This window comes from Oncorhynchus clarkii, chromosome 10 (genome assembly GCF_045791955.1).
Source record: "Oncorhynchus clarkii lewisi isolate Uvic-CL-2024 chromosome 10, UVic_Ocla_1.0, whole genome shotgun sequence".
NCBI classification, from domain to species: domain Eukaryota; kingdom Metazoa; phylum Chordata; class Actinopteri; order Salmoniformes; family Salmonidae; genus Oncorhynchus; species Oncorhynchus clarkii.
In genome coordinates this window covers 38,123,748-38,145,141 of record NC_092156.1, presented here as the reverse complement: position 1 = coordinate 38,145,141, position 21,394 = coordinate 38,123,748, and the positions used below count along the sequence as shown (strand labels likewise).

At 38.8% G+C, this 21,394-nt stretch overlaps 1 protein-coding gene across 3 annotated transcripts in view; it reads right to left on the bottom strand.

Annotated features, from left to right (window-relative positions):
• Positions 1–16,255, bottom strand: part of LOC139419543 (ectodysplasin-A-like) — a 63,992-nt gene extending 47,737 nt beyond the window's left edge. For all 3 annotated transcript variants that reach the window (XM_071169507.1, XM_071169508.1, XM_071169509.1), the window contains exon 1: positions 15,894–16,255. In XM_071169507.1, the coding sequence (XP_071025608.1) occupies positions 15,894–16,199 (306 nt within the window). In that variant the 5' untranslated portion in view covers positions 16,200–16,255. The remainder of the gene's footprint in view (positions 1–15,893) is intronic.
• Between the last annotated feature and the right edge of the window lie 5,139 nt (positions 16,256–21,394).

Sequence of the window (21,394 nt, the reverse complement as noted above, 5' to 3'; positions counted from 1 at the left end):
AACAGGATATGGTTACACTTAATAAACACACTGTTGTGCCACGACAATTTTCAAAAGCCATCAATTTTTTGTAATAGGAAATGAATAGGGTTCGACTAAAAGCATGTGGGGCATGAGCCTGCACTAGGTTGAGACCCAGCAGCTATGCCTTCTTCAAACCAAGGTACAGTTGAAGTCGGAAGTTTACATACACTTAGGTTGGAGTCATTAAAACTCGTTTTTTCAACCACTCCACAAATTTCTTGTTAACAAACTATAGTTTTGGCAAGAGGTTAGGACATCTACTTTGTGCATGACACAAGTCATTTTTCCAACAATTGTTTACAGACAGATTATTTCAATTATAATTCACTGTATCACAATTCCAGTGGGTCAGAAGTTTACATACACTAAGTTGACTGTGCCTTTAAACAGCTTGGAAAATTCCAGAAAATTATGTCATGGCTTTAGAAGCTTCTGATAGGCTAATTGACATCATTTGAGTCAATTGGAGGTGTGCCTGTGGATGTATTTCAAGGCCTACCTTCAAATTCAGTGCCTCTTTGCTTGACATCATGGGAAAATCAAAATAAATCAACCAAGACCTCCCCAAAAAATTGTAGACGTCCACAAGTCTGTTTCATCCTTGGGAGCAATTTCCAAACGCCTGAAGGTACCAAGTTCATCTGTACAAACAATAGTACGCAGGTATAAACACCATGGGACCACGCAGCCGTCATACCGCTCAGGAAGGAGACACGTTCTGTCTCCTAGAGATGAACGTACTTTGGTGCGAAAAGTGCAAATCAATCCCAGAACAACAGCAAAGGACCTTGTGAAGATGCTGGAGGAAACAGGTACAAACGTGTCTACATCCACAGTAAAACGAGTCCTATATCGACATAACCTGAAAGGCTACTCAGCAAGGAAGAAGCCACTGCTCCAAAACCGCCATAAAAAAGCCAGACTACGGTTCGCAACTGCACATGGGGACAAAGATTGTGCTTTTGGAGAAATATCCTCTGGTCTGATTAAACAAAAAACTGTTTGGCCATAATGACCTTCGTTTTCTTTGGAGGAAAAAGGGGGAGGCTTGCAAGCCGAAGAACACCATCCCAACTGTGAAGCATGGGGGTGGCAGCATCATGTTGTGGGGGTGCTTTGTTGCAGGAGGGACTGGTGCACTTCACAAAATATATTGCATAATGAGGAAAGGACAATTAGGTGGATATATTGAAGCAACATCTCAAGACATCAGTTAAAACTTGGTCGCAAATGGGTCTTCCAAAGGGACAATGATCCCAAGCATACTTCCAAAGTTTTGCAAAATGAGATTAAGGACAACAAAGTCAAGGTATTGGAGTGGCCTGACCTCATCCTATAGAACATTTGTGGGCAGAACTGAAAAAGCATGTGCGAGCAAGGAGGCCTACAAACCTGACTCAATTTCACACCAGCTCTGTCAAGCTGTCAGGAGGAATGGGCCAAAATTCACCCACCTTATTGTGGGAATCTTGTGGAAGGCTACCCGAAATGTTTGACCCAAGTTAAACAATTTAAAGGCAATGCTGCCAAATACTAATTGTGTGTATGTAAACTTCTGACCCACTGGGAATGTGATGAAATAAATAAAAGCTGAAAGAAATTATTCTCTCTACTATTATTCTGACATTTCACATTCTCAAAATAAAGTGGTTATTTTAACTGACCTAAAACAGGGACTTTTACTAGGATTAAATGTCAGGAATTGTGCAAAACTGAGTTTAAATGTATTTGGCTAAGGTGTACGTAAACTTCGAACTTTAACTGTAATTAGCTTTAAATAAAATGTCAAAGCTGCAACTAACCATAAGAAAACCTCAAAAGAAGGGAAAATAATCTTGACAATTACATACAAAATGTATTGGATCAAACCCCTGATGAAAACGTTTTAAAACATGAACCAGCTATGTGACAGATTAGTGTGAGGTCTTCACAGTTACTGAACCACACACAGTAAATATTTGGAATCTCGTCCATTGTGATTCTACCCCAAACAAAATTCATAGTGATTCTCAATCTTTTTGAGTTCAGTTCATTATGGCCAGCTTGAAATTGTTTTCATTAGGAAGTCTTAATTGTGACATTATGAAAGTTGTGAGTGACTAGCCTTCATTGTTGTAATCTGATTGAACGAGACCATCCAGTGCTGCTTTGGGAATCAGTGTTACTATGGTCATGTCAACACACTCCAAGAAGACTTCAAACAAAGACTGGTCTCTTTCAGCTAGAGTTATGAGAAAAAATGTTCTTAAGTACTGGGTTTTCCTCTGTCTGAACACAACAAACAGTATCTAGCCTCTTTAAACAATAGCCAAGATGCCTGTCATACGACTCATTGGGCTCTTTCTTCAAACTATGAAAATATATATTGCGAAAATGTTATTCTAACTACTCCCAAGCTCCAATTGTTCCCACAAAAGGCCAGAAACCAGAATTCCCTTATTGACTAAGCAATGGAATAAACCTCAAATAATTGCAGGATTGGCAATCAGCTGCACTTTGTTCTAGAGATGGTTTGATAACAGATTTTGAATTTGGGCTTAAGGACTCATGCACATGGGGGAAGTTAATAAAAAAACACTCCAATAAGTGGATAAGAAATAAATCAAATCAAATAGACATGCAATACTCTAGGATGTTGACAGCCAATTCACATATTACATGGAGAATCAAATATAAATTAGTATATAAGGCCAGAAATAATAAAATAGGATTATGTGTCACTGAGTTTAAGAGTACATTAATATACCAGGGGAAAAGCATGTTCTCTTTCAGCTTTTACCTTGAAGCCCCCAAACATACAGTTCAAGACCACCACATTCTTGACCTCTCAGGAGAAATGTTAATGCAAGTTTGAGGCTCTCAGATTTTCTATTTTAATCACTAATCCCAAGTCATTTGGTCATCCTCATGCAGACTCTAAGTCTTGGCCATGGATGACCGCAATGGTGTGAGTTTATAGTTGCCACGCTGATCACGGTGAAATAGCAGGTAGCAACAACCAGAAAGAAAGCCAGAGCTTGACACTTTGAGAGGTACTGGCTATTTACACCTTCACCTGCTCACAGAATAGTGACTGGCAGCTAAAAGCTTCAGCTTTATAGAAGCCAATGTTTTGGCAGGTTGGCAAACTGAATCAATGGTAAAACACGGTCACTGGCAGTAACTCTTTGATAACTCCCAATATATTTAAACAACTAATATCAGCTGCCATATCACAATCCAATATGCAAGGCATACTGTCATCAAGTGTGCACTCGCACTTACCTGCGAACTGGGAACTAATTATTTTATCATACAATCATAGAAAAATGCTTAGAATAATTGGCACAGGAAAGTAACATCAGACAATATTAGAATCTTAGCATATTGTATTCGTGTTGAAGAGTAGCCTACAAGGGCGATGCATGGTGAGAGTCCGTTTGAAAATCATCTGATTGATGATGAGATTTAAAAGATAAAACATATCTGTTTAAGTAATATAAAATATTTTTTAAACTTGTGCCTTTGCTTTTCCTGAAATAAAATTATTCTTCAGTGCAACATCTGTATGTAATCTAGTAAAGAATCAATTAATTTCCTTGTAGCTCATTTGAATAGTCTACATCAATTAGGACATTTAAGAAATGAAACAGGTCATAATTCACAATGAGTCAGATTATTTATCCTGGCATCTTGTGAAGTCGGCCACACACATAGTAAAGCCACAACATTGTGTGATGAGGCCAACTTGTTTCAGAGAATTTAGAATTTGTGGTCTACAACAATTACAACACTTGCATGTTCGCACAGCTACATGCAATTTAAATCAAAACATATCTAGGAACCTTCACTTTATTTACATCTTCAGTAGTTTGAAAGTAGACCCAGGTGCAGATGTACATTTGATTAAATCTCCCAACACTGTCAAAAGTCAATTATTGACTTCTGAATATGCGTAGGTCACAAGATGGCCACTGAATATGCCCTCCACTATGTCAATGCTGAATAGTCTCTCGTATGTTCTTTAACTTCCTCTTTTATAGCAAAGCTCTTGTACCTTCTGCAGATACTACAAATCAAAAAGGTTCCTGTTCCCTGTAATTTAGTTCTATAGCCCTCTAAAAATTGGACTAAATCACAAAGAAAGACAAACTGAGATGTGCTCTGTAAAACATAAGTAATATAAGGCTTTCCAACATGACACGTTTGTTTTTTTTCTCCCCATAAGCCTAGCTGCACTGAAACTGACTTCAAACACTTTGCATATCAACAAAGGGCCTGGGACGTCTCAGACACGCCTTATCTCATCTAGTCCCAGTAATGTCTCACAGCTGCTTTCAGTAAGGCAGTCACGAAGGCCTTTGGACATTGCTCTGCGAGAATTGAAGACGCTGGCTCGTCACAAATGACACTGTCATAATCCGCTGTCTCTGACATCAAAAGACAAAAGAGGACAAGAGATACAATTTGTGGAAAACATGAACTTTTCTCAAAATAAGATATTTATTTATGGATGTTTACTTTTGGGTAAGAGAATGTCATTGGGTTTTCAGAGAATCCTGGTCCATGAGACAAATCATTCATAACAATTTCATCTACTTTAGTTTTTGAAAGATCAATTAGCTTTCCCAAATCACTCTTATCCGAGAGCCTCACAGAAGAAGACTCTGGAGATGACAAAATGTTTTCTAACTGTTCTGTATTATTTTAAGGCAGTCTAACTGCATATGATCATCTAGTTGTTTCAAATAAAAACCTGGAATGTTTTCAACATCTTTAACAGAGGATCATGCTTTTTGTTGGCCCAGTGTTTTCTTAGTTTCAGTTTTTAATACCAGATTTTACAGGGTTCATTAAAAGTAACCCTCCCCCCTCCAAAATACACATTATTTTGAAGGCAAAGGCTTTTAAGGATTAAAGACACAGTAGAGGAATGAGTGCCTTAAGAACATGGGCCTTCATTTATAAAAAAAAAGAGCATTAAGTGAGCATAGGTCATCATTACACAACGTTCCAGATTGATCACTTTCAACATGAACTAGGGTCGAATTGCTCCAACCGGTTTACTGAGATTTACCACCCAATCCCACTCCCTTTCCTGGTATAAATAACTGAGAGAAACCGGTAAATTATAATCAATTATTCATATGAACAGCATGACGTTACATGGAACTGTTAAATGACATGCGAAGTCTAAATCTGGCTTCTCTACAGGCCCTTGGCTTACTCTGCTATCTGCAGGATCACTCATCAACGCCCAGGGTGGGAACACACAGCTCATCTCAGTATGGAGCGCATAATACAATGCATGTATTATCTCATCATGGTAACTTTTTTCTTGTGAAAGGAAGGACTACATTTGCTGCAGCATAGCCTATGCTACAGTAATATAAGGACTGAATGCACGTCTAATTTACACATCTCCATCTGGCTTTAGGGGTCACCCTATGTTTCCATTGTAAAGATGCATTTTTTTAGTTGCATCTGCAGAGTTTTAAAACGGCCTATCACTCGAATATCGTTGCTTTAAATTAGTACGCACACGAGCACTCTCTCGCAGTCTTTCTATCAATTCCATTCCAATTGAATCCAAAATAGATAGGCATAATCCTGTACATATATATATATATATATATATATATATATATATATATATATATATATATATATGTCCTTGCCTACCTCTTTCAGGCAATACATTAAATGCAGTATTGGCCTCATATTTAGCTAATGAATGATTTGTTATGCATACGCTTCTAATTTAAAGCCTCGGTCTCTTGTGCAATACGCACCTGCGCTCCGCTAGCCTCTCTTCTTTAAAAAAACGCCCCTTAGCTCTGGCTGTCCCAGGAAAAGCTAGACTACAAATAGCTTGCTGGACATCTTTTAAAGCATTTCTTATACAAATAGACTATTCGAAGAGGGATGCACGCTCTTGTTTGCTGACTGTTAAATACAGCAGCATACAGAACTCACAGGAGTTTGAAAGAAGAGAGAAGGTGCGACGGCGGTTGTCTATAGTAGTTATTTATTCAGACCCTATATTATTCAAGCATGTCATTACAATTATGAATTTAAGGAAAACGAAACTTATTTCAGTTAATTGTTGAAAGCAAGGAAGCAAAGAAGCAACAATAGAGAGAGAAAGGCGGTGGGCTAATACCAGTCGCACGACATTAGGGAAAATATTACGAGAGGTAGCCTATATTTCCGTCAGCCTACTAATTATAAACATGTCAAATAGAACATATTACATGTCAAATTTTAAATCAAATTCACTAGCCTATAATTGTAACTTTGTTGGCCGCATGTCCTGCACCAGCATCGCATGTTCGCTCCCAGCTTCATTGTTTGAGAGAGGTTCGTCATTCCAATCCATATAATACAGTATAATACATTTCCCCTAATTGGCTACAGTCCACACTCAAAAAGATTAGCCTATTGGAGCTTGTTTCATTTACTTACCCAAGAGAGCATAGCTACATGTTTGGGATTTTATGTTTTTCTGTCAGGCGTAATGTGCGGTAGCCTATATATCATAGACCAGTATTGGATAACGGCACAGTCATTTGGGCTTTTTTTGGGCTTGGGATCATAAAATGTCTTTAATGTAGGGCTAATAAAATGTATTTAATGTATGCCTCATCAGGCTCAGGTAGCATCAGGCTTGAATTTTCATGCCGATCAAAGCTCTAATCAAATCCAGACATATATGCTTTGGAATGACACTTCCGGTTTTGGCTGCAAATACTGGGTTACCCGGAGAAAAGCGATTTATTCTCGGGGTGGAATATTTGTCAAATACCGGGAAATGATTCAACCCTAACATGAACCCATGATCAAATCTCAAGTCAAGTCCTAGCTGGTGCATGTTGATCTCCTGTGTTGAACAAGCTTGACATGACCTCATATGTAAGGCTAAATAAAGTCTGATCTATTAGTCAGCTGAGGTAACACATTCATGCTCAGATCAGTACCAATCATGAAACCCCACAATATGTCTAGCTCAATTCGCTTAACATTCTTCTGTACCAAACTACAGTATGAACAGCGACCAATCAATTGACATTGAACCTAAAAACTGTAGCTCTCACACTTAAATAAATATCCACAAAGAGAATTCCAACAAATATCCCAACATCTTGGTGCTAGGTAGCTAAAAAGGTCACATCTTGCTTTGAGTGGCTCTTCGCCAAATTCTGAAAGCTTGTTCAATTCCCCATGCTGTGTTTTCTATTTGAACCTTCTAACCAAGGCTGTGGAGCACCTGTCAGTAATTTGGCAAATATGTTTTTCCACCTGCTACCTCGTCCCCCCCCCCCCCTATTTTTTCCTCCAAGTGCTCACCCTACCCTTCCTCCTGGGACAGTTTCTGTGTGTTGTGGCTTTAAAACAATTCCAATTTGGGGCAACCAGAAAACCACATGAAACATGTTTCGTAAATGTGGCCCCACATCTGTTCTGCAGCAAGGTTGACAACATGCTTTCACTACTCCTCTATTATTCATACAGATGTAGGATCTTAAGTTGATCAGGACAGGTTTAACTTGTACTGTATTTGGGGTTTTAAAAGGCTTCTGAAGTTGGTAATTTCCACTTAGAAATGTCAGAATTGATTTTCAGAAGGTTTTATGAATCCCTACAAAAATGTCCATTAATTATAATCCACATAATAATTGACATTTCCTGTTGCTATATGAGTATTTTCCTGCTGTAGCAAACTGGCTCAATTTAAGATCCTACATCTGTAGTTTCTTTCCAAACTCAAACCACTGAAACGATCTATGCTGAGAAAATGTAGACAATATGTATATTATTTATTTGAGTGATCTAATAGCAGTGTTCATAATTTACATTTTGGCTTCAGTACATTGTTATTATATGGATGCAAATATATATTAATCAAAGATAAACTTTAGCATTTGTAATCAGTGTTGGTGCCATTCAATGTTTCGCATTACATGAACATCTATGGGTAATGCAATTAATACGCTAATAAACATTACAGTGCAGTTTAGGTTTATAATACATGCTGTATAGTGCCTTAGGTTGGATGTAGGTCCAGAAATTGGCCCAGGAAGTTGCTATGATCACTATCTGAGGGAGGTGGAGGGAGGATAGAAGGGTGGTGGTCTTGTGAGAATGAGATACATTTTGTTTTGAACAATTACCTCCATAATAATGTTAAGAATTTGGGAGGCTCATACATATTAACATCCATAAAGTAAGGCCTTTCAGAATTAATTTTACCTTCATTTAACTAGGCAAGTCAATTAAGAACAAATTCTTATTTTCAATAACAGCCTAGGAACAGTGGGTTAACTGCCTGTTCAGGGGCAGAACGACAGATTTGTACCTTGTCAGCTCGGGGGTTTGAACTTGCAACCTTCCAGTTACTAGTCCAACACTCTAACCACTAGGCTACCCAATAATTTTTATTGAACCTTTATTTAACTGTATAATCATGTATAATCACTTCCTAATCTCTTTCCGCTCAGACTTGTTACATTTTAATGAATTGAGTCGCTGATGTGGTCTTCCTGTCTTTGCGGGCTATACTCGGCCTTGTCTCAGGATGGTAAGTTGGTGGTTGAAGATATCCCTCTAGTGATGTGGGGCTGTGCTTTGGCAAAGTGGGTGGGGTTATATCCTGCCTGTTTGGCCCTGTCCGGGGGTATCATTGGATGGGGCCACAGTGTCTCCTGACCCCTCCTGTCTCAGCCTCCAGTATTTATGCTGCAGTAGTTTGTGTCGGGGGGCTAGGGTCAGTCTGTTATATCTGGAGTATTTCTCTTGTCTTATCCGGTGTCCTGTGTGAATTTAAGTATGCTCTCTCTAATTCTTTCTTTCTTTCTCTCTCTCTCTCTCGGAGGACCTGAGCCCTAGGACCATGCCTCAGGACTACCTGGCATGATGACTCCTTGCTGTCCCCAGTCCACCTGGCCGTGCTGCTGCTCCAGTTTCAACTGTTCTGCCTGCGGCTATGGAACCCTGACCTGTTCACCGGACGTGCTACCTGTCCCAGACCTGCTGTTTTCAACTCTCTAGAGACAGCAGGAGCAGTAGAGATACTCTCAATGATCAGCTATGAAAAGCCAACTGACATTTACTCCCGAGGTGCTGACTTGTTGCACCCTCGACAACTACTGTGATTATTATTATTTGACCATGCTGGTCATTTATGAACATTTGAACATCTTGGCCATGTTCTGTTATAATCTCCACCCGGCACAGCCAGAAGAGGACTGGCCACCCCTCATAGCCTGGTTCATCTCTAGGTTTCTTCCTAGGTTTTGGCCTTTCTAGGGAGTTTTTCCTAGCCACTGTGCTTCTATACCTGCATTGCTTGCTGTTTGGGGTTTTAGGCTGGGTTTCTGTACAGCACTTTGAGATATCAACTGATGTAAGAAGGGCTATATAAATGCATTTCATTTGATTGGAATTAGGTAACAGTCTCAGAAAAAAAGGTACCAAATTGTACTTAAAGTGGTACAAACGCTTGTCACTGTCAATTTAAGCAACATTAACCTACATTATCACTGCATATTGGCTTTGCTTGAATTGCCCTGCTAATGCATTGTTGTTTGGACCATTTAAAAAAAAAAAAATTCAGTATTTGAGGTAGGCCATATGATCACACTGGTATTAGATGAGTTGCTGTATTACTTGGGAGGCACAGCTGAGTAAGAATACACTTAAATAATTCGCTTTTTATTTAAATTCTACTGGGCTGCTGGAACGTGCATGTGATGGCCAGTCTCAGCGGAGGGAGAGAGCAGCATACTGAGAGTCCACCTCTCAACATCCCTCCGCTCTCCCTTTCCTCCACTGACACTGACCAAAACGGGACACTGTCTTCCTCCAGTTGAACTCGGGTCGCACTGCATTATTTCTGCCTCATGCACAAATTCATTGTCATACTTCTATGACCAGAGAAAGTGAAATATTCCTCTGTATTAAAAAAGACACAAGCCGCTAATAATAACGCAAGCCTATCGACTTTCCTACTCATTCATTACAGCTGCAGTGCTGGTTGTAGTGCCAGTGGAAGTAAGAACAACGCACATTTTATGGCTTATAAAAGTGTTGAATAAAAAGTGTTGACAGTGCTGAGGAAAAACTTAAACATGAACTCACTCATAAAAACAGCTGCTCTTTGCTGTATTCATTGACAGTCTCGCTGGTCATGGTTTTAAAAGTTTAGAAATCTCACAGTGTCAACTTTGCTTTAGCTTTCTTTTACGCCTGCTATGTTACTGCAGACATGGTAATCTGAGCCATCTGATTGGCCAGCGGTAGATCTATAATGCACTTGATTTTTTAAATAAAATAAAAATGTATTTTACCTTTATTTAACCAGGCAAGTCAGTTAAGAACAAATTCTTATTTTCAATGACGGCCTAGGAACAGTGGGTTAACTGCCTAGGGGCCTGCTGGGAAGGCAGAGTTTGTACCTTCAGACACATGAAATGGTTCAAAATGGGAAAACTTTGCCTACCCGGCATGCAGGGCAGCTGAATTGGGTGCACCTACCACCAACAGTGCGAGATTAATAAATACAAATAGGAACGCAAGGCTTTAACGTTGGGTTTTTTACAGAAATACTAGGCGATCGACTAGGAATGCCTTGGAGATCAACTAGTCGTACCCTGTAAGGTACGTTGATTGTATTCTTGTAGTTTGTACCTTAAAATAGCCAAATTGTACAAATGTGCCGTTTTAAGGTACCACCAGTGACATAGCCATTTGTTTCTTTAACTTCTTATGGCTTGGGGGCAGTATTTCGACGTCTGAATGAGAAGCGTGCCCAAAGTAAACTAACTGTTACTCAGGCCCAGAAGATATGGTATGCATATAATTGGTAGATTTGGATAGAAAACACTCTAAAATGTCCAAAACTGTTAAAATGTCTGAGTATAACAGAACCGATATGGCAGGCGAAAACCTGAGGAAAATCCATCCAGGAAGTGGAATTTTTTTGATGTGGGTAGTTTTCAATTGAATGCCTATAGAGTATCTAATGGGTTAGGACCCAGATTGCAGTTCCTATGGCTTCCACTAGATGTCAAGTCTTTAGACATTGTTTCAGGCTTGTTTTCTGAAAAATCAAGAAGAATGAGAACTTTCTGTCATTGGACTGTAGAAATATGCAGTGCTGGTTTGCGCGCATGACCGATTGCACGCCCTTCATTGTTTCTCCTTTCTATTGAATACGCTATTGTATGGTTGAAATATGATCTATTATTTACACAATTGACAACCTGAGGATTAATTATAAACATTGTTTGACATGTTTCGACGAACTTTACCGGTACTATTAGGATGTATTCGTCTGCATGTTTTGACCGCCTTTGAGCCAGTGGATTACTGAACAAAACACGCCAACAAAACAGAGTTTTTGGGATATAAAGAGGGACTTTATCGAACAAAACCAACATTTTATTGTGTAGCTGGGACTCTCGTGACTGCAACCATTAATTGTATCGCTATTTCTGACTTTCTGACTCCTCTACTTGGTTGGAAAATGTTTGTATGCTTTTTGTATGGTTTCCCCTTAAACCACTCAAGTGTTCCTTTAGCAGTATGCTTAGGGTCATTGTCCTTGCTGGAAGGTGAACCTCCGTCCCAGTCTCAAATCTCTGGAAGACTGAAACAGGTTTCCCTCAAGAATTTCCTTGTATTTAGAGCCATCCATCATTCCTTAAATTCTGACCAGTTTCCCAGTCCCTGCAGATAAAAAACATCCCCACAGCATTCTCAGTGTTCTCGGGGCGATGAGAGGTGTTGAGTTTGCACCAGACATAGCGTTTTCTTGATGGCCAAAAAGCTCAATTTTAGTCTCATCTGACCTGAGTACCTTCTTCCATATGTTTGTGGAGTCTCCCACATGCCTTTTGGCGAATACCAAACATGTTTGCTTCTTTTTTTCTGTCCACTCTTCTGTAAAGCCCAGCTCTGTGGAGTGTACGGCTTAAAGTGGTCCTATGGACAGATACTCCAATCTCCGCTGTGGAGCAAAGTACCGCTTGCTTAGTGGTGTTGCAGAATTTCAGAACAGGTATATACTAAGATCATGTGATATTTTAAATTCACTTCACCAATTTGGACTATTTTCTATATGTCCATTACATGAAATCCAAATTAAAATCAATTTAAATTACAGGATGTAATGCAACTAAATAGGAAAAATGCCAAGTGGTTTATGGTTTATTACCGGTATCGTCCCGTGTCAGTCAACAAGGTTTACCTTCGCTCTTTTGTTTGGGTTCAGCCCAGTGTATACGCGTTTGTTTTGGGTGTATCAAAAACCCCTATTGTGTATTCCTGCCCCTGTCTCCAAAATCCTTTTTTTTTTTTTTTACCAGCGTGAGAGTTTAATTTTCTTCCATATTGTTATAGTGTTCTTAACTATGAAGTTGTTAATGTTCTTAGATTTATCCTTTGAAAATCAACACAAAGATTCTGGGGACAATATGCACCCATTGTTCCTCTTTAATGCATTTAACTATATGTCATAAGTTTTAGCAAAGGGGGCATTGAGTCTTCAATATTGGACAGGTATATCAGGAGATTATCTACAAATAAGTTTAGTTTATATTCATGTTTACCAATACTGATACCTGTTACGTTTGGGTCCTGTCTTTCTGCAAGCGGTTCAACTGCCACTGTAAACAGGAGGGGGGAGAGGGGAGAGGGGACATCCCTGTCTTGCGTCCCTTTCTAAAGCAATTTCACAGAGATAATGTATTATTTGTGTCTATTTATTGCTTTAGGACATTTATACAATATTTGAATGACATGTATTTCAGCTGAAAAGTTGAAAGCTTCCAAAGTTTTGAATAGAAAATGTAATTCAAGACGGTCAAAAGCCTCTTCGGCTTTAACAGCCATTATTGATGAATCTATATCTTGTTTTTTTGCTTATTGTATTAAACTGAAACATGTTCTTGTATTTGTTTGTCTATTTTTAATAAACCCTGTTTGGTTGATATGTATCAAGTCTGTATCAAGTCTGGTAAGACTTTAGCCATTCTATTGCTTATAAGCTTTGTTATCATTTTATTGTCACAATTGATTACATTTATGGGTCTATAATCAGCAGGGTACTCTCCAGATTTTCCTGGTTTTAATTTAACTGAAATAACTGTTTGATACATGGAACTAGGAAGTACTGAATTTACATTTGTGTAAATAGAGGGCCTACTTTGTCCCAAAATGTTGAATAGAATTCTAAGGGAAAGCCATCCATTTACTGCTATATGATTGCTCAATATTAGTCTCATTCGAAAATAGTTGCATGTGATTTGGAACATACAGTTGAAGTATATTAGCTGCTGGTGGAGAGAAGGAGGAGGTTGAATGGGGTTGAAGTGTTGCAGTGGTGGTTCTGTGAAATACCCTGATATGATGAGTAACCTTGCCTGAGACCTGGAGACTTGTTTTAGTTCCCAAGGCTAATACCATTGCCTAGACTTTAGCTCTGTGGGCTAACACGGTCTTAAGTCATGACTCAGGTTAGAAACTGTTTGGTCGATCTAATTAGTAGCTCCAAGAGGGAGAAGCAATGAACGTGAGCTATTGTGTCCAGTCTCATGCAAGAGGTAAATCCCTTTATGATTTAAAAGCTTTCACCTTCAAAATAATACTCAACAGGAAACAATTTTAGCTTTCTTGACACATTTCTTTAGTTAGCAGTAACTTTTAGTCTCTCCTCTGTTTTCTAAACATACCGAAAGGCACAAAATGTTTTGTTTGTATGGATAGCTTCCCATAAGAAAGAAAATAACATCTGTGTAACCACTAGCTACACCCTCAAGTTTATCTAAATAGATGCAGGTGCATATCATGGCAAACATAATTGACAATTAAGGTCATTCAAACATTCTTTCCCTTGCAAGCAGAACAAAACTTGTAATAGTCTTGACACCTGTCCCCAGTAACAACTATGGCCTGAGGCCCACTGTTCCTTTGAAATCATTCCAAATAACTCTATTAAAACCTACAGCTAAAATAAGCACATCGTTCTTGACCACACATCTACAGTTCACCATCAGGAATGTTTACTTATGTTTTATGAGCTTGAGTGGTGGGTATTATAAAAGATTATGTAAAATGACAGTCCCTAACCTCTATAACTACAGCCCTCAGATTGAACCCTGACCATATCCCTTCTGGATGGTTCTTTGGTTCAGGTTGGGCCTTTGCTTGAATATATGATAATAAGGACCCAGTGCAACTTACACTACAGACAAATAAACAATAGAAACAATACACACATCCGTAATCACATCTTTAACAGATATTTCCAAATATGGGGCCTAAATCATCTCTAAAGATCTCTCACTTCAAATATTTGCCTGTCTCTATTAACATTTACAGCCATGTGTACATTCCCCACAAATATACATTTGTATGGAGTTGAGTAATTGTGTGGATGTTATTAATTGCATGCACAATGTTGCTATTAAGGTAATATCCTGTAAGAAATCTCATACTCCAACAGAGCACACAGTTTGATTTAATAGTGATGTTGAGGGTTGGCACTGGATCTTTTGTGGAGCTAACTCTGCTAGCCAGAGATTTCACACTGAGCTCTGGAGACAAGCCACAATGCCTGGGGAAGTTGAAATGATGAAGCAGGGGGTCATTTACCTGCTTTAGCTAATTTACAATCTCATTTGGGATTTTTGAAGTGTTTTTCTCTAAATAAACCTCTATGAATAAACCATCCACAGACCTACAAAAAACTGACTGAACTTAAAAGCGGAGGATTTTTTTTTAGATATGAGCAACCAGTTGTGCTGTGTAGTACTTTTGCAGTTCGTAGCAAGGTCAAAGACAACAATGTGGATTCTGGAGAATTCAGAGTGACATGATCACAAACAAACCAATAAACTTTTCTCATCTCATCTGATTATAACATAGATGAGGGCCAGATGGATCTTAAAGTTGCAGAATTGTTGGTGTAATTTATGTGTAATTGAAAGGCATCCACTTAGTCTCATTTTACTGCCATGATGTTTCTGTGCAGCTGTATTTTTAACATGGCTGATCATGCTTCTGACCATATTTTCTAAACCAAGCACATTTGGCAGAGCCATCTTACACCCCAGTCTCACAGACAGGTGGGAGCATTCTCTCTCCCATGCTGTCAATCCACAGGCTTAAAGAATAGCTGACAAGATAACTTTAGCTCCTTTTAGGATTTGATTCCAGTAACAACTCAAATGGCCCCAGGTTTTTTCTGAAGTCAATTAAGAAATTGTAAGGCATTATAATATGCCAATGCATTAAAATGTGAGAGTGGGTTGTTCATTCTTGGAGGGGATGTGTGGAATCTTACTGTGCCACATGCTGATGACATGCAGGCAGTATTCTCTACTGTAGATGTCTGCTCGTCTCAACATGCACCATCAGGTCACTTAAACCATACACTCACTATTCAAATCCTCGCTAAACCACTTTGGGAAAAATACTTTCACCAAAAGCATTATTAACCATTATCCATCTCAAGCAACAATAAACAATTGGGCGCCTCAACCTGAAACTATGCTCTGTATAGCTATACTGCCAACATGCAACTAGACTGTATCATAATAAAACAAAGCCTAAGTAGTCCTTATCTGAGAAACACTGACCAGTATACTGTATTATTGTGTCTGATCAAGGACAAATTAAAGTTTCTAACTGATGGCAGTAAATATTCATCATACACATCCTTTCATCGGAATTGACAGAGATTGCCACATGTTGTTTCAACATCCCACAAGTGAAAATAATTTGGTGTGGGCTACACTTTGGTCCTCTTATGTGTATTTATATGAATTCTTACTAAATGTTAATATATGTTTAGTGTTATTACGCTATTAAAGAGCCGATAATTAACCTACCTTTGGCTGTAGATCAGTTGGGTAGCTGATATCCAACAGCTGGAATACTGGAGAATATCGGTCATTCATATCGTCTGCGGCCGGTGACACTGTCTCCTCTCTGTTCTTCTGGAGAATCTCGCGTTTCACCTCCGATCTCAGGTCCAAATAACAGAAAAGCGTTACTAGATGCAATGAAAGGGATAAGACGAAGAATCCCAGGAAGATTTGACAGTTATTACAATGTTTCCTGCAAATGCAAGTAGTCTCTTTCAAGTCAATCTCCTCTATGTGTGCAAACTTTTCAGACATAGATTTAGGTGCCATGTCTAAATACTATTTCAGTCGTTGCTATTTCAGCATACTAGGCTTTTGTCTATGATGCTATGGCCCTAACCTGAGCTGTCTGATGCTCAAACGTTCGCACATCGACAGTTATCTCCATCCACATCAAGGCAGGGGGACGGTACAGTAACCCACACTGATACCGTAATTTAAAGCAATCCTTGTCGAAAGATCCGCCCCTCTTGTATCTGATTGGGCTGCGCCTATCACGTGTCACTCCATTGAAAACTACAGCGACGAATGCTGTCCGGGTCGGGTGGCTTGATAGATCAGCCAAAACCAGAACATCCCACCACTGGCCACATCACGTCATTTCAACGTTGAAATGTGGAACATATTTGCTTGAGACCTTGATCAATGAGATTTCAACCTTTATTTACACACTCATAAAGGACATACAGAGTTTGTTGAATTCCTAAAGTGTTATCACTATGCCTTAGAAGAACCATCTAAAAGTCCAACAAAATTCCAATGGGTGGCGCAGTGGTCTCCGGTAGGGATAACCTTGTCTCTTGTGGCGCGCCGGGCGCAGCACACGCTAACTAAGGTCGCCAGGTGCACGGTGTTTCCTCCGACACATTGGTGTGGCTGGCTTCCGGGTTGGATGCGCGCTGTGTTAAGAAGCAGTGTGGCTTGGTTGGGTTGTGTATCGGAGGACCCATGACTTTCGACCTTCTTCTCTCCCGAGCCCATACGGGAGTTGTAGCATGAGACAAGATAGTAGCTACTAACAATTGGATACAATTGGATACCACGAAAAAAGGGTAATACACATTGTTTTTAAATGTTTAAAAAAAAAAGGTCAGATTTTTGGTTTAGTTGTCATCTAAATGTTTATCACTGGGCATTCAACCATTTAAAAGCACAACAAAGTTCAAATGGGAATATGCCAGATATCTTGTATTTATACAACAATTTAGAGCTCTATTCAATCTGTATAACTGAAGTGTTACAGAAAGCAAAATATAAATGTAAAGGCAATTTCCGATTGTACCGACATATGCAACATTTACCGTGAATGCACTAACGAGGGAAAATTGCCTTTATATTTCAATCACTCTGTAACGCTGAACTTCCGCGATATGAATTGAATAGAGCCCTTAATGCGTTATCAGGGGCATCATGCACCCCAAAAATCTGAAGGGACACAAGAGTAGAGTCCATGAGGATGGCTGTTCCGGTGTTCCGGACACCATCTGGAAGTTGGAGAATTTAGAATTTTTCAAACACCTGAAACAGCTTTTTCCTGTAATTGAGAGCAATAATCATGATGCTTAACTTTAAATAAATAAATACAACTTTTTGTTCTTCTGGAGAATCTCGCGTTTCACCTCCGATCTCAGGTCCAAATAACAGAAAAGCGTTACTAGATGCAATGAAAGGGATAAGACGAAGAATCCCAGGAAGATTTGACAGTTATTACAATGTTTCCTGCAAATGCAAGTAGTCTCTTTCAAGTCAATCTCCTCTATGTGTGCAAACTTTTCAGACATAGATTTAGGTGCCATGTCTAAATACTATTTCAGTTGTTGCTATTTCAGCATACTAGGCTTTTGTCTATGATGCTATGGCCCTAACCTGAGCTGTCTGATGCTCAAACGTTCGCACATCGACAGTTATCTCCATCCACATCAAGGCAGGGGGACGGAACAGTAACCCACACTGATACCGTAATTTAAAGCAATCCTTGTCGAAAGATCCGCCCCTCTTGTATCTGATTGGGCTGCGCCTATCACGTGTCACTCCATTGAAAACTACAGCAACGAATGCTGTCCGGGTCGGGTGGCTTGATAGATCAGCCAAAACCAGAACATCCCACCACTGGCCACATCACGTCATTTCAACGTTGAAATGTGGAACATATTTGCTTGAGACCTTGATCAATGAGATTTCAACCTTTATTTACACACTCATAAAGGACATACAGAGTTTGTTGAATTCCTAAAGTGTTATCACTATGCCTTAGAAGAACCATCTAAAAGTCCAACAAAATTCCAATGGGTGGCGCAGTGGTCTCCGGTAGGGATAACCTTGTCTCTTGTGGCGCGCCGGGCGCAGCACACGCTAACTAAGGTCGCCAGGTGCACGGTGTTTCCTCCGACACATTGGTGTGGCTGGCTTCCGGGTTGGATGCGCGCTGTGTTAAGAAGCAGTGTGGCTTGGTTGGGTTGTGTATCGGAGGACCCATGACTTTCGACCTTCTTCTCTCCCGAGCCCATACGGGAGTTGTAGCATGAGACAAGATAGTAGCTACTAACAATTGGATACAATTGGATACCACGAAAAAAGGGTAATACACATTTTTTTTAAATGTTTAAAAAAAAGGTCAGATTTTTGGTTTAGTTGTCATCTAAATGTTTATCACTGGGCATTCAACCATTTAAAAGCACAACAAAGTTCAAATGGGAATATGCCAGATATCTTGTATTTATACAACAATTTAGAGCTCTATTCAATCTGTATAACTGAAGTGTTACAGAAAGCAAAATATAAATGTAAAGGCAATTTCCGATTGTACCGACATATGCAACATTTACCGTGAATGCACTAACGAGGGAAAATTGCCTTTATATTTCAATCACTCTGTAACGCTGAACTTCCGCGATATGAATTGAATAGAGCCCTTAATGCGTTATCAGGGGCATCATGCACCCCAAAAATCTGAAGGGACACAAGAGTAGAGTACATGAGGATGGCTGTTCCGGTGTTCCGGACACCATCTGGAAGTTGGAGAATTTAGAATTTTTCAAACACCTGAAACAGCTTTTTCCTGTAATTGAGAGCAATAATCATGATGCTTAACTTTAAATAAATAAATACAACTTTTTTTTTTGCATGTCTAAGCATACCTCTTGAGCTCTCTGTATCTTCCTGACTGTTTATTTAAAAAAAAAAAATTTTTGTGCATCTTTTCTCAAATCTGGGATAAATATGAAAAGGAATGTGAGTCTTATTCAATACATTTAGTAATTGCTTGCTTTTCAAAAGGCTAACAACCTTGCCAGCAGGCATGCCAGCTAATATAGCTACTCTAACTTGATTGATAGACTGAAATGGATTCTTTGTAGCTAGTTATGCGATTATGAGATTGGGAACCTGTCTGGGCTAGCTAAAGTCAAATTAATAAAATTGCTAGTAGTTTTTTAGAGAAGCAACACAAAAAGCAAAAAAAAAAAACAGCAAACAAATATATGTATATATACAGTTGAAGCCGGAGGTTTACATACACTTAGTTTGAGGTAATTAAAACTCATTTTTCAACCACTCCACAAATTTCTTGTTAACAAACTATGGTTTTTGTGTTTGACACAAGTAATTTTCCAACAATTGTTTACAGACAGATTATTTCACTTCTAATTCACTGTATCACATTTCCAGTGGGTCAGAAGTTTACATACACTAAGTTGACTGTGCCTTTAAACAGCTTGGAAAATTCCAGAAAATGAATTAATGGCTTTAGAAGGTTCTGATAGGTCAATTGACATAATTTGAGTCAATTGAAGGTGTACATGTGGATGTATTTCAAGGCCTACCTTCAAACTCAGTGCCTCTTTGCTTGACATCATGGGAAAATCAAAATAAATCAGTGAAGACCTCAGAAATATTTTTTATAGACCTCCACAAGTCTGGTTCATCCTTGGGAGCAATTTCCAAATGCCTGAAGGTACCATGTTCATCTGTACAAACAATAGTCCGCAAGTATAAACACCATGGGACCACACAGCCGTCATACGGCTCAGGAAGGAGACACGTTCTGTTTCCTAGAGATGAACGTACTTTGGTGCAGAAAGGGCAAATCAATCCCAGGACAACAGCAAAGGACCTTGTGAAGATGTGTGAGGAAACAGGTACAAAAGTATCTAAACAAGTCCTTTATCAACATAACCTGAAAGGCCGCTCAGCAAGGAAGAAGCCACTGCTCAAAACCGCCATAAAAAAAGCCAGACTACGGTTTGCAACTGCACATGGGGACAAATATCGTACTTTTTGGAGAAATGTCCTCTGGTCTGATGAACATCTCAAGACATCAGTTAAAGCTTGGTCGCAAATGGGTCTTCCAAATGGTCAATGACCCCAAGCATACTTCCAAAGTTGTTGCAAAACTGCTTAAGGACAACAAAGTCAAGGTATTGGAGTGGCCATCACAAAGCCCTGATCTCAATCCTATAGAATATTTGTGGGCAGAACTGAAAAAGCATGTGCGAGCAAGGAGGCCTACAAACCTGCTGTCAGGAGAAATGGGCCAAAATTCCCCCAACTTATTGTGGGAAGCTTGTGGAAGGCTACCTGAAACGTTTGATCCAAGTTAAACAATTTAAAGCAATGCTACCAAATACTAACTGAGTGCATGTAAACTTCTGACCCACTGGGAATGTGATGAAAGAAATAAAAGCTGAAATAAATCATTCTCTCTATTATTTTACTGACATTTCACATTCTTAAAATAAAGTGGTGATCCTAACTGACCTAATACAGGGAATTTTTACTAGGATTAAATGTCAGGAATTGTGAAAAACTGAGTTTAAATGTATTTGGCTAAGATGTATGTAAACTTCCGACTTCAACTATATATATATATATATATATATATATATATATATATATATATATATATATATATATGTATATGTATATATATATATATATATATATATATATATATATATATATATATATATGTATATATATATATATATATATATATATATATATATATACAGTGCACTCAGAAAGTTTTCAGACTTTTCCCACATTGTTTTACGTTAAAGCCTTATTCAAAATTGATTAAATAAATGTTTTTCTCATCAATCTACACACAATACCCCATAATGACAAAGCAAAAACCGTTTTAAGATTTTCTTTGCAAATGTATTAAAATGACAAAAACAGAAATATCTTATTATTTTCCATTGATCATCCTTGAAATGTTTCTTCAACTTGATTGGAATCCACCTGTGGTAAATTCAATTGATTGGACATGATTTGGAAAGGCATACACCAGTCTATATAATGTACCACAGTTGACACTGTATATCAGAGCAAGAACCAAGCCATGGTGTTAAAGGAATTGTCCGTAAAGCTCAGAGACAGGATTGTGCAGCATTGAAGATCCCCAAGAACACAGTGTCCTCCATCATTCTTGTAAGTTTGGAACCACCAAGTCTCTTCCAAGAGCA